Source organism: Vanrija pseudolonga, chromosome 2 (assembly GCF_020906515.1).
Source record: "Vanrija pseudolonga chromosome 2, complete sequence".
NCBI classification, from domain to species: domain Eukaryota; kingdom Fungi; phylum Basidiomycota; class Tremellomycetes; order Trichosporonales; family Trichosporonaceae; genus Vanrija; species Vanrija pseudolonga.
The window spans coordinates 4389461-4404369 of record NC_085850.1 but is presented as its reverse complement, the minus strand read 5'-3'; the positions used below and the strand labels follow the sequence as shown (position 1 = coordinate 4404369).

General features: G+C 63.0%; 7 protein-coding genes across 7 annotated transcripts; 1 reads left to right on the top strand and 6 right to left on the bottom strand.

Moving 5' to 3' along the window:
• Positions 1–194: 194 nt before the first annotated feature.
• Positions 195–4216, bottom strand: Znfx1 (NFX1-type zinc finger-containing protein 1; the record flags this gene model as incomplete). Its single annotated transcript, XM_062769994.1, has 8 exons — positions 195–351; positions 393–608; positions 657–983; positions 1040–3338; positions 3452–3687; positions 3727–3894; positions 3932–4061; positions 4096–4216. The coding sequence occupies 8 exons, from the start codon at positions 4214–4216 to the stop codon at positions 195–197; spliced, it is 3654 nt and encodes a 1217-aa protein (XP_062625978.1).
• Positions 4217–4938: 722 nt separating this feature from the next.
• Positions 4939–5615, bottom strand: LOC62_02G003459 (uncharacterized protein; the record flags this gene model as incomplete). Its single annotated transcript, XM_062769993.1, has 2 exons — positions 4939–5399; positions 5486–5615. The coding sequence occupies 2 exons, from the start codon at positions 5613–5615 to the stop codon at positions 4939–4941; spliced, it is 591 nt and encodes a 196-aa protein (XP_062625977.1).
• Positions 5616–7063: 1448 nt separating this feature from the next.
• yfeX_0 (putative deferrochelatase/peroxidase YfeX) lies at positions 7064–8011 on the top strand (the record flags this gene model as incomplete). Its single annotated transcript, XM_062769992.1, has 1 exon — positions 7064–8011. One exon carries the CDS (start codon positions 7064–7066, stop codon positions 8009–8011), a length of 948 nt encoding a protein of 315 aa, XP_062625976.1.
• An 80-nt stretch (positions 8012–8091) lies between these two features.
• sidH_0 (Mevalonyl-coenzyme A hydratase sidH) lies at positions 8092–9600 on the bottom strand (the record flags this gene model as incomplete). Its single annotated transcript, XM_062769991.1, has 4 exons — positions 8092–8346; positions 8461–8625; positions 8738–8990; positions 9358–9600. 4 exons carry the CDS (start codon positions 9598–9600, stop codon positions 8186–8188), a joined length of 822 nt encoding a protein of 273 aa, XP_062625975.1. The 3' UTR covers positions 8092–8185.
• Positions 9601–9899: 299 nt separating this feature from the next.
• LOC62_02G003456 (uncharacterized protein) lies at positions 9900–11402 on the bottom strand. The gene is made up of 6 exons (XM_062769990.1): positions 11140–11402; positions 10811–11016; positions 10753–10775; positions 10578–10688; positions 10500–10529; positions 9900–10346 (listed from the first exon to the last, which is right to left on the bottom strand). Exons 1-6 carry the CDS (start codon positions 11314–11316, stop codon positions 9970–9972), a joined length of 924 nt encoding a protein of 307 aa, XP_062625974.1. The 5' UTR covers positions 11317–11402; the 3' UTR covers positions 9900–9969.
• A 356-nt stretch (positions 11403–11758) lies between these two features.
• LOC62_02G003455 (uncharacterized protein) lies at positions 11759–12177 on the bottom strand (the record flags this gene model as incomplete). The annotated part of the gene is made up of 2 exons (XM_062769989.1): positions 11759–12005; positions 12044–12177. The coding sequence occupies 2 exons, from the start codon at positions 12175–12177 to the stop codon at positions 11759–11761; spliced, it is 381 nt and encodes a 126-aa protein (XP_062625973.1).
• A 1901-nt stretch (positions 12178–14078) lies between these two features.
• On the bottom strand, positions 14079–14868 carry LOC62_02G003454 (uncharacterized protein; the record flags this gene model as incomplete). Its single annotated transcript, XM_062769988.1, has 3 exons — positions 14079–14464; positions 14506–14570; positions 14606–14868. 3 exons carry the CDS (start codon positions 14866–14868, stop codon positions 14079–14081), a joined length of 714 nt encoding a protein of 237 aa, XP_062625972.1.
• Between the last annotated feature and the right edge of the window lie 41 nt (positions 14869–14909).

Genomic DNA, 14909 nt, shown 5'->3' with positions numbered 1-14909 from the left:
TCGAAGTCATCGAGCCACTCTTGGAGGTGCCCCAGACCGACCGAGGACGAGAGCGACTATGATAAGACTCGAGCCTGTCGGCACGTGCAGTACACGACTCTGCCCTGTATATGACAGTTGTTTTGCATAATGATATTTCAATCGCGACAGCAACAAGCGCGAATGCCATGGCGCACATGAGCAGCAGCAGCCGCTCATCGGCGACCGGGGGCCAGGCACTTGGGGTGCGCGCAAGAGACGGCGGCGACGTCCTCGACGTTGCACTCGACCTCAACAAAGTGTCCACATGATGGGCGCCGCTTGTCGACGAGCATGGTGCAGCGCACTCGCGACACATCGCCCATTTGCCAGCTAAGGTGGCTGTTAGTCGACTACATGACATTGTCACCCACCAGGGCACCAGGACGTCGTGGCCACATGGGAGGTCGACGGGGAAGTAGTCCAGTTCGCACCTGTCGCAGGGATCGCCACAAACTCCCTCACACGCGTTCATGCACCTGGTGCAAACCCGCTGGCACTTCTTCTTGCAGAAAAACTCGATGTGCTCTGCATCGTCCGCATGACACTTCCGCGGGCAAACGTGACGGCAGTTCGCCAGTCGTGCGCCGCTGCGAGGGGTCAGAATGTCATGTTGGCTGGACCAGAGATTCACTCACCAGGGCTCATCACATCCACCATCGGGTGACAGTTCGGCAAACTGCTCTGCACATTCGATCTCCTGCACCGTGTCATGCTGCTCGCACTTAATAGGGATCTTAGGGCCGATGGCTTGCGCCGTTGTATAGTCGGTGACAATCGACTTCCACATGTCACTGCCTTCTGAGAGCTGTGCGGCGTTGCCGAGGATGTACATGCCATGCTTCGCCCGTGACACTGCGACGTTGGTTCGGTTGGTCGACTTGAGGAAGCCAATCGTCTTCTTTGCTGGTTCATCGTCCCCGTCATCGGCCTTGCCAGCGTTTCGAACAAGTGACAAGATGACACTAGGTGTGTTAGCTGTGTCGACGCGCATCTTTTCGACGCCAGGGCGGGCACGTACACCTTGGCCTCTTCTCCTTGAAAGCTGTCAACAGTTCGCAGAAGGACCTTGTGCTTGGTACTCGCAGGCCCGCTGTTGGCAATGTGGCCCGACTGCTCGTCCATCTTGGCGACCTGCTTCTCGTCGCGCTCATCGAAGACCAAGGTCACCTTGTGCTGGATCTTGTTCCGGATCTGCATGAGCTGGCCGAGGTATGCGCACAGGATGACAATGTCACCCTCCTCCGAGTAGCAGCCCTGCTTGAGAAGATACAGGACCAGCTCGCAGACCATGTCGGCCTCGTACCTGTTGTGAAGCTTCCTCCCTGCCATGCTCGTCTCGGGATGGCGATGGTCGAGGAAGAAGATGTTTGACTCCATCCCAAGAACATTGGGGTATTGCTTCACACAGGGGTGATCCTCGAGGTCCGGGTACAGTGTGTTGGAAATGAGCAGGGAAATCTCGGGAAGCATGCGACGCTGGACCTGGAGCTGGCTCATGGGAAGCCCTGCCGTTGAAGCACGCTCCATATAAGACACGTCAAACTTGAACTCGGCTCCCTTGGCATTGTCGACCGAGAACTCGTAACAGTTCGGGATGGCTCGAAGCTGCAGGGGGTCGCCGAGGGATATGACGTGCTGCACGGACGGGAAGAGAGCACACAATGTGTGCGCTTCGAGGATCTGTCCCGCCTCCTCGAAGATGACCACCTTGGGTGCAAAGCCCTTGATTGCGTCACCATACCTTGCTGCTCCGTTGGTCGTGCCGCCGACAATGTCGGCGTAGGACAGCGCCTGGGCGCGGCTCAGGTTCCTGAGGCGGCTAACCTCCTTCTGAAGGACCTCGTACTCGGATGACAGTTGCTGGAAGAGTGTGGCGACCGTGGCAAGGTGAGGCTCGTTTACCCAGCGCTTGGCCTCCGCCTCGAGATCCTTGATGATCTGGCGACGCTCGAAGATTGAGAAGTTCCAGACGTCCCTCTCCCTCAGTAGCTGCCACGTGGGGCGATGGGAAACCGGCACCTCGAGAAGAGAGCTTGAGTCCGGTCCGATGGAATCGGGGGTGACCAGCGGTGTCGGTGCCTCGGAACTAGAGTTGCTGGGCCGTCTGGAGGTCGAAGGAGACAACTCAAGCGGGGTTGACCTGGAGCTGGATCCGGACGATGTGGACCCAGAGGTCGCGGACCCCGCTGAGTCCGTTTCCTCGGGGCTAGACTGAGGCACAAGACTGCTCGGCTGGGCCAACCAAGTGGTGCCGAGACTGAGCCTGTCGAACAGGTGATTTGGGATTTGGAGTTTGTCGCCATCCTCGTCGGCTGCCTTGCACAAGGCAACTCGACGCTCCAGGTCGATGCCGAGGCGCCAGTACTCCCAAGATCCGCAGTCGTTGGCCTGCTCACCGACGCGCTTGAACCCGTCCTTCTGGTCGGCCACCCACTCGTCGTACCACGGGACCACATGAGCAGGGAGGACCTCGACCGCATCTGCCAGAGCTGGGTAGCCTTCCTTGATGAACTCGAGGAACTCGTCGTGGCTGAGCGCCGTGGTCGGTACGGAAAGTGTCGTCGACTCCATCTTCTTTTCGAGTGCCTTCATCTTGCCTCGGAGAGCCTTCAGGGCCCCCTTGTAGCCCTTCAGCCGGCCAAGAGTGAGCTTCTTGATAACACTGTCGTTGCTGCGGGTGCCAAGTCGGACGATGTTGGTCGAGACGCCCTCGTACGCTGCTCGGAGGATATGGTCGACCGCGTGATTCGTGAAGCCGAGCATCAAGATTGGCTTGACTTTGTTGGCGAGAAGCACGCGGAGGAACTCGACACCGGTGAACGTCTTGCCAGTACCTGGTGGGCCTTGAATCAAAGCCACCTCGCGGTTGAGCGAGTCCATGACAGCGTCCGCTTGACTGGGGTCCAGCTTGCTGAACTTGCGGAGGAGGCCACGCGCAGCAGCCACCGAGCTGGATCTAGTTGGCCGGAAGTGGAGCTCCTTGATCTTGGAGTTGGGCTTGAGGAGGCAGGTGAGGTCCCACTTGAAGCCAGGGTTCTTGGCGTACGCCGGAATACCGATATCAATGCCGGACAAGTTGGCATCGGGGACAAAGTACTTTGATAAAGGGATCTCGCGAGGGTTGACCGCCTTGATGGTCTCGAGGAACGGCCAGACTGCGGGGTAGAGCACCGGGCTCTCGACGAGCAGTCGCAGGTCACCGGCCTTGAGGTCCTGGAAGGTACGGACGGCCTCGGCTGGGTCGAGAAAGTGCAGCCCGAACCCGATGCGCGGGCGATCGTCTTGAGCGGGCTTGCTGTGGCGGAACTGGTTGGGCACTGGGGGTGTGTTAGCGGTGGCGGGGAGGGAGATCTTCGCTCGGGTGTCAAACACGAGGAATTTCCGCCCATGCAGGCGACCAGCTGATGTCACCCGGCACTGCCAAACTCACTCATTGTCAACGTCGCCATGGCGAACCGCGCCGGGACATCGCCGCGCTTCGTGACGATAGCCACGAGCCCGCCCATCGGCAGACGGGGGCTGCCCTCCCAAAAGTTCAGGCGCTTCTTGAGAGAGATGGATCGGGCAACACTGGGCGGCGAGTCGGCGCTCGCGAGGATGACCATACCCGCCATGTTGTCGAGACGGACGCCCTCGAACTCGATACTCGCGAGGAGCGGGAGGGCGCTGGGGGTCAGCTAGGTGCGATTTCTGGGACCAGCTTACACCGAGTCATCGCCGTGCGTCACGTAGTACCCCCCTCCTGCGTTCAGACGGAGCGCAAGCTGGCTCTCGGTGAACGTGTCCGAGTCGAGGTCGTGCAGGATGGACTTCATGCCGCGGTAGAACCCGCGCAACGAGTCCTCGCGCACCAGGCGGAACTGGACGTCGAGCCTGCGGTGTCAGTTTCATCTCCACTCGCACAACTGACATCCTCGCGACGCTGTCGTTTGGGTAGTAGTGCTCTGCGCCTGGTGCATAGAGGGGGAGGTATGGCCTGCGTAACGACGTGACCTCGTCCAGCGTGGGGGCGACGCTGATGTCCTGGATGTGTCGGTGGTCTGAGGTCAGCTAGCACTCTTCACCGCAGCTCACCATTGCTATGCCGCGCGCCGTTTAGCGAGAGGTTGCCCGGTCCGTCGATTGAGCGTGGTGGTATCGCTGCGGGGCGTGGTGGGGCACTACTGCTGCTGCTGGGTTGGGTATCTCGAGACATGTCGGTGGGTAGGAGTAGTAGCTGAGCGACAAGTGACAAGAGTGAAGGGGAGTAGTCAAGAAGAGAACAAGAGTTTGAGTGAGGTTAGAGGAGAGTGAGAAGGACAAGAAGGGGATTATAAGGCGTGTCAAAGGGGGGAGTGCGAGTTGGTCAGTTGAGACGCGAACACGTTGGCTGATGTGGTGGATTGTCCTCCTCTGCACATCCACCCCGCGGGGGGCGCAGGCGCCAGGCGCACCCATGGGCGTTGGGCGTGTGACGAGGCGCGAGGGGGGACGAGGGACGAGGCCGAGACTGGGCGAGTCGATCTCGTTGATCCATCTGTGCATGGTGTGCGAGTGTGACAAGGATGAGGAGGGCGAGGAGGGCGATGAGGGCGATGAGGATGGGACAAGGATGATGATGATGACGAGGACGACAAAAGTGGAGGGAGGAGGGTGGAGGTGGCTCCTGTCGCCTGGCTCACGGCATACAGCCGGCCGTCTCCCAGTCCACCTTGGCCCCGCAACGTTGCTCTCTGCTCGATAGGAGGAGATTTGGCAACAAGCATGCACAACATGGTACAGACGCCGCACGACAGCGCGCAGGAGAGAGTCGTCGCCCCGGCCACTTTACCAGTCGCCTCGCCTAGCGTGGCACTCAAACCGTAACCCATCCCACCCGCCCCCACCCCCGCCCTCACAAATCATTCTATGCATATGTAGGCTACACACGCCAGCGTGTTAGAGCGAGGCCATGCTGCGGCGCTTCTTCTTGGGCTTGCAGCTGGGCTTGGGCTTCTCGCCGCCCGTCTCCTCGTCGAGCGCAGTGAGGGTGATGTTGGCGTGGCCGGTCCACGTGTGCTTGCGGATGGGCGCGGTGCTGCTCGTGCTGTTGGGGTTGATGCCCGAGTAGGCAAAGATGATGGGGAAGGCCGTCTCCTCGCTCGACGGCAGCGTGAACGTGAAGCCCGTCGCCGAGGCGTTGGAGAACGAGTGGGTGCTGTCGAGCGTGGCGTGGCGGGGCGGCGCGTCAGTCACGTTGGGCGGCGCGTGCGCGTTCGCCTCGCGCTGCGAGAGCGTGAACGTGTCGTCGGCGTTGGGCCACATAATGACCATGGGCGAGTTGGGCATGTTCTTGCCAAAGCCGATGGCGATCCAGCCAAAGTTGTCGTGCGGGATGGGGGTGACGGGCGCGATGGACCCTAAGGCGTGTCAGCGGCGTCGATGCGAGTTGGAGGTCGTCGTGCGCGCCATGCCACGCCGGCCATGCCACGCCCACTACACTCACAAGTGTCGGTGCCGCCTGAACGCACGGCAGTGATGCACGCGTTGGCGTCGCAGTATCCGTCGCCGAGGGTGGCCGAGGAGCCGGCGAGCGCGGTGGCCGCGAGGGCTGAGAGGGCGAGGATGGAGAGCATGGCGGCGTGTGGTGATGGGACAAATGCGAGTACCCTCGTTGGCTTGCCGGGCTTTATACAAACACGTCTGTCTACCAGTTCAGTTCCCGAGGTCTCGCCGGCCTCGAAAACCAAACCAAGACAGTCAACAGCGTGCCTTTGCAGCCTCGCGACGGCGCTGTTGGGTGGGAGGAGGCTGATGGCCCGCAGGAACGGCCCCCTCCCGAACGAGTTTGGGCGCGCGTCGTCGTCGTCGAGATCAACACTGAATGCCGAGAGTGGGTGCACAGTGGTGCGTGTTGTCGCCGCGCTGATTGGGCTGGATAAGTGCCTATGGGAGATATGAAACGGCTTCCCTGGGCCGAGTGAGGGTCGGACGAGGGAGACATGTCGTAAGTTTGCTCTCGGGCTTGGCTGTTTGAGGCAGGTGTCGAGGGGGCGACTGGTATGGGTGGGGGATAGGCACTACTACTGCCTGCTGGGCCGCATGCAATGGGCCAGAGCGTCGAGAACGACGCAGCCTCGCTCACAACGTGGTCGCCGCGTGAGGTCCCTCACCATCCCTCCAGGTAGATGTTAATCAGACCTGCGGGTGAGGACGCGTGACCCCTCCCTCCTTCCAGCCTGCAGCGTTTCGGACCTGGCCTGGTAGGCGTCACGCAGGCAGCCAAGGGCATCGGACAGACAACACTGAGCATGTGGACTGTGCCGCCTCGGCAACTCGGAGGATTTTGCCTTGTTGTTGTGCTTGCTTGTCAGTTATGTACCGGCCGGGCGTGGCTTGGGTCAGCCAACGTGCCCAGCACTCGTGATGGCCAGATCGTCGTCGAGCAGGAATGTTTGATCGTCACGTCGGTCGGTCGCGCCGAGATGCCGAAGGTGGGTGTGCACTTGATCGCCTTGCATTGGTCTGCTCTGCGTGCGCCGGATCTCTCGCCTTTCTCTGGAATCTCCCAGTCGTAGGCAAGCAAACCAGCACCAGTGCCATGACAGGGTGGCGTGTGCACGACCACCAGGCCATCACCATCCACCTGCTCATCCTCGCCATCCTCGTCAAGTCGACTGCATCTCAACATCTCGCGCTCGCCATCACCAGCAAATCACGTCTTCGGCATTCCTGCTGACAGACGCTAACGCTTCATTGACCAGTCAGCGCGTGCGGGAATCACGCGGGGAGTTGACAGCAATAGACGCATGACGTCAAATGGTGAGAACTGAACGGAGCAGCCGACGACATCCCCCCACGACTTTGCTAACAACGTTGTTGCTCGCGCACTGACTCACTCACCACCTCACCAATGCTCAAGAGATCGACGCGCCTCGCAGCATCCTCCGCATCCATCCACGCCCATTGCCGCCTCGTCACCTCCGCCCCGCTCCTTGTCCGCCGCGCCGCGCTCGCCCACCCCCTCGGCCTCACCCCTGCTGCTGCTCCTCCCCGCCGGCAGCTCTCATCCACCGCCCGCACAATGTCCAACCCCCAAGTACAGGCCATCGACGGCCCGCTCACCTCAACCGCAACCTTTCTCATCCTCACCGTCGCCCCCGGCGCCGAGTCCACTGTCGCCTCGGTCCTCGGCTCCATCTCCGGCCTGTCGAAGAACGTGGCCATCCGGGACGCCGGCGCCGGCCTCTCCGTGACCGTCGGCATCGGCGCGCGTGTCTGGGACGCGGTGACCAAGCTGCCCCGCCCGGCCGAGCTGCACGAGTTCAAGGAGCTCAAGGGCGCGACGCACACTGCGCCCAGCACGCCAGGCGACCTGCTCATCCACATCCGCGCGGAGCGCAGGGACATGGTGTACGAGTTTGAGCGGCTGCTCCTCGACCAGCTCGGCGCGGCCGTCAAGGTGCAGGACGAGACGACGGGGTTCCGGTACTTTGACGCGCGCGACCTGCTGGGCTTTATCGACGGCACGGCGAACCCCATCGGGCAGGCGCTCGACGCAAGCGTGCTCGTCGCCGCGGGCGACGACGCGGGCGCGGGCGCGGCCGCCGTCGGCGGGTCGTACGTCACGACGCAGAAGTACCTCCACAACCTGGGCGCGTGGAACAAGCTCAAGACGGAGGACCAGGAGGCGGCGATCGGCCGCACCAAGATCGACAACGTCGAGCTCGCCGACCAGGCCGACGACGCGCAGAAGCCCCACAAGCAGCTCGCGACCATCGTCGACGACCAGGGCGTCGAGCACGACATCCTCCGCGACAACATGCCCTTCGGCGCGCCGGGCAAGGGAGAGTACGGGACGTACTTTATCGGATACTCGCGCAAGCTCTGGGTCACCGAGGAGATGCTCCGCCGCATGTTTATCGGCGTGCCAGAGGGCAAGCACGACAGGATTCTGGACTTTAGTACGCCGGTGACTGGGAGCGTGTTCTTCGTGCCCAGTGCCGAGGTGCTTGCCAAGATTGGCAGCTAGCTGGCGAGCAGGCGTAGCCGGCGAGCTGGGCGCCCAGAGGAGACATGTAGATATGCACTCTAGTTACACAACGACTGCATCACTTCTGCTGACTTCATCCCTACGTACTGCTCGGGCTCGCCGTGCCAGGCGGCCACGCACAACGCTCGCTGCGCTCGCGTCGTTGTGTGCGCACTAGAGCTTGCTCGGCGTCCAGTTCGGCTTACGCTTCTCCTTGAACGCGACGAGGCCCTCGACGAGGTTGTCGCCCTCCTCGAGCGCCTTGATCGGCGCCGAGTCGACAATGAGGCGCTGCGCGGCGAAGGATGACGTGTTTTCGTGCGTCAGGCGGATGGCTGGGGTGTGTCAGCACCTCCTCGCTCCTCTCGGATGGCAACCCGCCAGCCTGGACAGGTCCACGACGACGCGCTCGGCGCCGCGCTGACGCGCGACGCCCCGTCGCGACTCACCATACAACTGCGCAACCACCGAATCAGGCGAGTTCTCAGCAATCTCCTGCGCCAGCGCGAGCGCGCGCGCCTCGACCTCGTCGTCGGGCACGACGTAGTTGACCATGTTGAGCGCGAGGGCTTCGCGCGGCGAGATGTTGCGGCCGGTGAGGATGAGCTCGGTGGCTGGGGAGTGAGTGAGCACACGAGCGAAGCGAGTGTGCGAGCGGCACGGGGAGGACGGTGGCCCTCGTACCATCCCACGCCGCGCCGCGCTGCGCGCGACGCTCTCACTCACCCTTCTGATGCCCGACGAGCTTGACAAAGCGCGGCAACCCCCCCAAGCCAATCCACACGCCGCGCTTGACCTCGGGGAACCCAAACGTCGCCTTCTCGCCCGCGATCACCATGTCGAGGTTGACGACCATCTCGGACCCGCCGCCGAGGGCGAGGCCGTGCACCGCGCCAATGATGGGCTTCTTGGTGATGCGGGTGCTGATCGCGCCGAAGCCGTTCTTGGTGGTTTTCATCCAGTTCTTGCCTTCTGTTTGCTGGGCACGAGCGTTAGCGAGTGCGGGTGGGGCGGAGGGAGGGGGAGGGGAGGGAGGAGGGGAGAGGGGAGTGCGGACCACGACGATCCCCACGCGTCGGCGCCGAGACAGTCGCCGACGACCTCCCCCGCGGCCGGCTGTCACACAGCCGCGGGGCGCCGCTAGCTTCCCCGCTGACGTCGTCGGTGCGATCGCCGAGCAGCCAGCCTGTGGGATGGGCAGGTGGGTGTGTAGCGCCGACGGCTTGTCGTCGGCGCATCTTAATGCGCGTGCTACGCCCAAGCCGTTGTCGACGACGAGTCTCTCCTCCTCCTCCTCCTCCTCCGTCGCCGACGCCTCGCTCCGCTCGGCGGCTCGGCTCACTCACCCAAGCCAGCAGGTCCGCGCCCGCGCACCACGCCTTGCGGCTCGTGCTCCCCAGAATGGCAACGTAGAGGCTCGGCTCGGCGTCAAACCACGCAAACGCCTCCTCGAGGGCGGCGTTGAGCGGGCCGTTCATCGCGTTGTAGTTCTTCGGGCGGTTCATCGCGACGTGCAGGATGTGCGGCGCGGGGAAGGTGAGGATGGCCTCTGGGGCGTTGGGCGGGGCCGTGTTGAATGCTGCGGGCATTGTGGACGTCTTGCTGAGCGTTGATTTGGGAGGGAGGTGCTGCTGCTGCTGCTGTGAGAGTTGTGGTATAAGAGTTAGATGTACTTGGTGCCAGTTGTCAGCTTGTCAGCATGCCCGAGTTGTGGGGGGGCGCAGCAGCCAGGTCAGTACATGTCAGCGTCGCGCTTGTTGTTAGCCGGGCCGATGGTGCAGAGACCGGACAGATACCGGCGGCGGCCGAGTGGGGATGGTGGGTGGGGGCAGAGGGGGGGGTTGCACTTCCGTGGAATCGAGCAGGCAGGCCACAGCCAGCCATATGCACAAGCATGACACACATCGCATTCAACAAACAACACGCTCTACACGACATCTAGCACCACTCTCCCTCCCCTACGCCTGCCGTGCGAATCCATGGCGGTGGAAGAAGGCGGAAAGCAGCACGACCATCTCGGGGGTGATGACGTGCCCGCGGTTCTTCTGGATGTAAGACTCGACCAGGCCGCCAGGCTTGCTCTCCGCGTTGGCCTTGTTCTTCGCCAGCTGCGCGAGCCCAATCTCGACAGGAATAACCATGTCCAGCTCGCCGTACAGACAGAAGATCTTCTTGCCCTCGTACCCGCCCTCGGGGAGGAGGTAGAACCTGTCCAGTGCTGGCCCGTACGCCGCCGGCACTGCGCCGGCCGCCTCGCCGTACTTGAATAAAAAGCCCGTGCCAAAGAGTTCGGGTGGGATGGAGATGATGGGCGCGCCGAGGCGGATGCGGGGGTCTGGGGTGGAGCGTCAGCGCGGCAGCGGGGGCATGGGGGGCGGCGCGCCGCGGGCCGCGGATCGAGGGCCATGTCGAGGAGGACTGCTGCGTTGCTCCTCGCCCTCGACAGGCCTGCACCGGCTGCACCCCGACCCACATGCACCACACTCACCACTCTTCAACAAGCGCCATGTCTGATGTCCTGCGCGGCGCGTCAGCACGTCCTCCGTCAGCCCAACTCCCAACTCACCGCCTAGCGACAGCCCGCACGGCATCCACTCCTCAATCACACGCTCGCCATGGGGGAATAGGTAGATGGGGAGGAAGTCGTAGATGAAGGTCTGGTCCGCCATGCCCGAGGCTGGGGCGTCAGCGTAGCCCTTCCCCTGACTCCGCCCTCATCACCTCCGCTCCGCCCCACTCACTAATGTTCACCGCCATGTCCACGCTGCCGTCAGCCCCGCCCCCATGCACGCCACTCACAGCCTGTGCGGGTTCTTAGGAAACGGGAGGTTACCCTTCCGATGCCGTCTCCTTTCGCCATGGTTCCGCTGGTCCATAGTGACGACGAGCACGTCGCGCCGCCGCGTCCCGCCCGCCTCGCGGTCCAGGCGCCGGATCTCCCCCAGCACGCCGGTCGCCATGCCGTCCATCTGGCTCGCCTTGTTGGCCCAGCCGTGCGCGATGGTCTAGAGCGTGGGAGTTGTGTGGGGCGTGCGCAGAGGAGCGGGAGTCGTCGGAGCGGGTGTCGAGCGGAGTTGTCAGTGGAGCTAGCTCGCGATCGCTGGCATCGTGCTCGCTCTCGCACTCACCACGACCCCGATGGGCAAGTCACTCCCCCGGATCTCGTCGAGCCCAAATACGTGCACGTCGAGGTCGGCGATCCACACCGTCTTCTTGGACGCCGGCGGGTGGTCGAGGTGCAGCGGGGCAAAGTCCATGACGTGCTCTGGGCCGCCGGGCTGGGGGCGGGGTTCGTCGTCTGCCATGGCGCGGGCGTGGGCGTGCGTGGGCGTGCGTGGGGGTCGTCTGAGTATCGAGAAGACCACGAAGAGACAATGTTTGATGAAAGAGGAGAGTGCAAAGTCAAGAGTGCGCGATGTCGAGATGTCGCCGGTTATCAGCTCGCGCCGGGGCGATTCGGCCATGTCCGTCATAGTCTCGGCATTGGCAAGCAGTCATCACAACTGACATCAACATCATCAACGACGGTGCTTGTCATCCAAAGGACGCATCACTGTGGGCAGGTATATACGCGATGCATGAGCCACTGCCAAGACGGAGGAGCAGGTGGGGCCCGGTGCGCGCAATGCGGGGTACGCATCGACGATAGCTCTGATTAGATCAATCCAATCACGCCGGCGACTGCCCCGGCCGAACGCCGAAGACTGCAGCACATCACGGTCTCATTCATCACGACGCCCACTGGTCCTATCTCATGACAATCGCCAAGAGCCCAGCGCACACAGCGCTACCGAGAGCAAACAAGCCCCATCCCCGGGTTCGCGTCGCGCCGCTGCCCTTGCCGCCGGCGGCACCCTTCCCCGCTGCGGCCTCTGCCGCCGACGCCGGCCCGCCACCGGCATACACTGTTGCCGAGTCGGCTGGCACGCCGACAGACTGGACGAGGTTGGTGTACGCCGGCAGGGCGTCCACATCCGACTTGCTCCTAAACGCACTGGAGAGTGAGCTGTGCTCGCTTTACAACACACTCACATGCCCCCTGTGAAACGAAAGTCAAACTCGCCGAACACGACGCTGCTTGGATCTTTTTGCAATGCCAAGGTGACTGTGTTTACCTGCGGTGTATTACCGAATGCCATCTTGAGGTTCCACCTGCAGAACGGCATCGCGGTCGCCCAGGCTCCCGTTGCGGACGGCAGCGAGGCCGTCGTCCCCGAAAGGTTTTGATGCGTGACAATGGCCACCTCCACGCCGTTGAGCGAGACGCCTACCTGCTGCGTCGGTACTACTTCGAGGAAGAGTGCGAAGCCAGCTATGTCGGCTGGACCGTGAGCGCAGGCATATGAACGCAACCCACTGCTGAAGGACATGACGGCCGAGTCGCCAAGTTGGCTCGTCCGGTACGCATCGTTCTCGATCCCCGGCAACTCTGTAGGAATCTTCACGCAACTTGTATCCTGGGCCCACGCGCCGGTGTAGGCCACCTGCTCGTAGAGATCGATGTAGGTGAAGCTGGCTGTGCTGTTGAGTGTCACGAGGCTTGCAGCTGTCGGGGCGGAGGGCGTGGAAGAACCCGTCGTGGTGGCCGTGGCGGCCGCGCTGCCGCCCGCCAGCGTGCCGCGGGCCTTGGCTGCTTGTCAGACTGACCATCGAGTTAAACTCACAGCACCCGAGCCCAGTGCAGCACGTCATGCCGGTCGTACACTCGGTCCTGGAGTCAGCGAGGAAGCCCCCACCTCCAAACCTACCCTGACGGACAATACCCGTTCCAATCGAGGCAGCACTGCGCGCCGGCTGGAGCACAGGTGCTGAGGTTATCGGGGCACTGCACCCAGCCGGGGGTATCGCATTGGCCCGCTTGGCGGGGGGACAGGCGGCCGGGGGCCAGTCCGATGCCGCGCGGTCTCTGCGATACCGACCCAGCAGTGGCGGCGGTGGCGACGAGCGTCAAGAGGACGAGGAGGCGCATGGTGTCGTTGTTGGCAAGCATGGCACGAGCCACCCTTCAGCTACCTGCCCGCCCCATTCTTGTACATTGTCACGAGATGGGTTGATACCGAGCCAGACGTCCACAAATAGCCCGCGCCACATGTATAGAACGGCGCATGATGCTCGTGACCCACTCTTTCCCCTAGCGTGGCAGACTGTTCCGCCACGAAGCAGTGCGATCGGGGGGGTTTCGACGTGGTGGCTCGAGGTGGGCAGGTTGGCAGAGGGTCGGTGGGCGATAGTCCCTATCGGCGTTGCTTGCAACGGAGCCCGGTCAGTCTCCAACACACAGATGTCTCACAGCCGCGGCTGCAGAGACGCGCCGACGACATGCTGCGGGCGGCCTCGATGCCCGCGTTCTGCTGCGGGTGGCTGCAACGACGCTCCAATTCATCAACACTTGCGACGACGAGGACGACGCGATACCGAAAGTATCGATAACAGTCGTCTCAATTGACCAGTGGGTTGGCGCCCGCTCCGCCTGTCTGCCTGCTCGGAGCCTGCTGATGTGCTGACGCCGTGATGAACGAAGCCGCGCTGCGTGGCGATGGTGACGACAAGGCACATCAAGGACGCTGAACATGGTGTCTGCAACTGGAGTTGGTCTCCTCTCGACAACGTCGCGCGTTGTGCATCGCGCGCGAGGCGCAGTACCACACAGCGCCTAGCATGTGGTCACATGCTCCGACCTCACCGACCCCACGCGGCCCTGCTGTCAATCAGCTTCCACGGCTTGAACTGGCGAGATGCCAGGCGGGCAGCTCGGATAAGGAGCGTAACCTGCTTGCTCTGTACCCTGTACCACCTACCTCTTTGCCGTGATCCGCAGTTGCTCGATGACCTCTTGCACTCAAACACGGAACGAATGGGGTGCGCAGTACAGTTGTGACATCCGCAGACAGCCCGGTGGGCGCAGGTCGAGCCGCGGCTCGTGGCACTCTCCGCCATTGTTCACTGGCAGGGCAGGCTTGGCGCCAGTCTTAACCATCGCCGGCACGGTGGGCAACGATCCCCATCAAGCCACACCACACGGAGTAGCATGCCATTGTCCCTCCTACAGAGTTCTGGGAACATGAGCCTACGCGACGAAAGCGCCAACGAGGACGCCAGCAAGCGCGAGCCCGGGGGCGAGGACACGCTCCGCGCCACTGGACGGCTTGGGTACCGGCACGGGGGTGGGTTTGCCCGACTGTGACGAGGACGACGACGATGCGGCCTGCCCGAACGGCGGGGCCTGCCCGAATCCGTAGGACGGCTGCTGGCCAAACGAGACCTGCGCGAACGTTGGGCCCTGCGTCGAGCTGGACGAGGTGCTCGGGTCAGGGGCAGGCGGCGGAGAAGCGGTCGTGACGGGGTCGGGGGTCGTCGACGACGTCGTCGTGGGCGGGGGCGCGTCCGTCGTGGTCGTCGTCTGCGAGTTCGTGACGGTGATAACCGGCGCGTCGATGGTAGTGTACTGAATGTCTTTCGTCATCAGCTTCCGCCACACACAACGAACAACGCACTGCAGTTCTTCCCGTTGGCGCAGCACATGATCTGTCCGTCCGTCGCGCGGACATAGCAGTAGTACCTGCTCGTCAGCATTACCTGACCGAGTACACCTACCCGGCATCACACGACGTCGTTCCAGACGTGAGGTCGCAGCAGACCGCGGTGGCGGTGGTACAGCGGTCGGGCCAGCGCGCACACGTGTACGGCTTGTTGGCGGGGCAGGCACGCTTCACGAGCCCCTGGCCGAGGGAAAGGCCGAACGTGTCCCGTGGGGGGATCGAGATACCCAGCGCCTCGAGCGACAGCTCTGCTTCTGGGGCGGGCATCGCGAGCGCGGCCGCGAACACGAACGGGAGAAGGACGAGGCGGGGGATCATGTTACGAGGGGCGCGCGGGCGTGCAGTGCTGCTCCAGCACG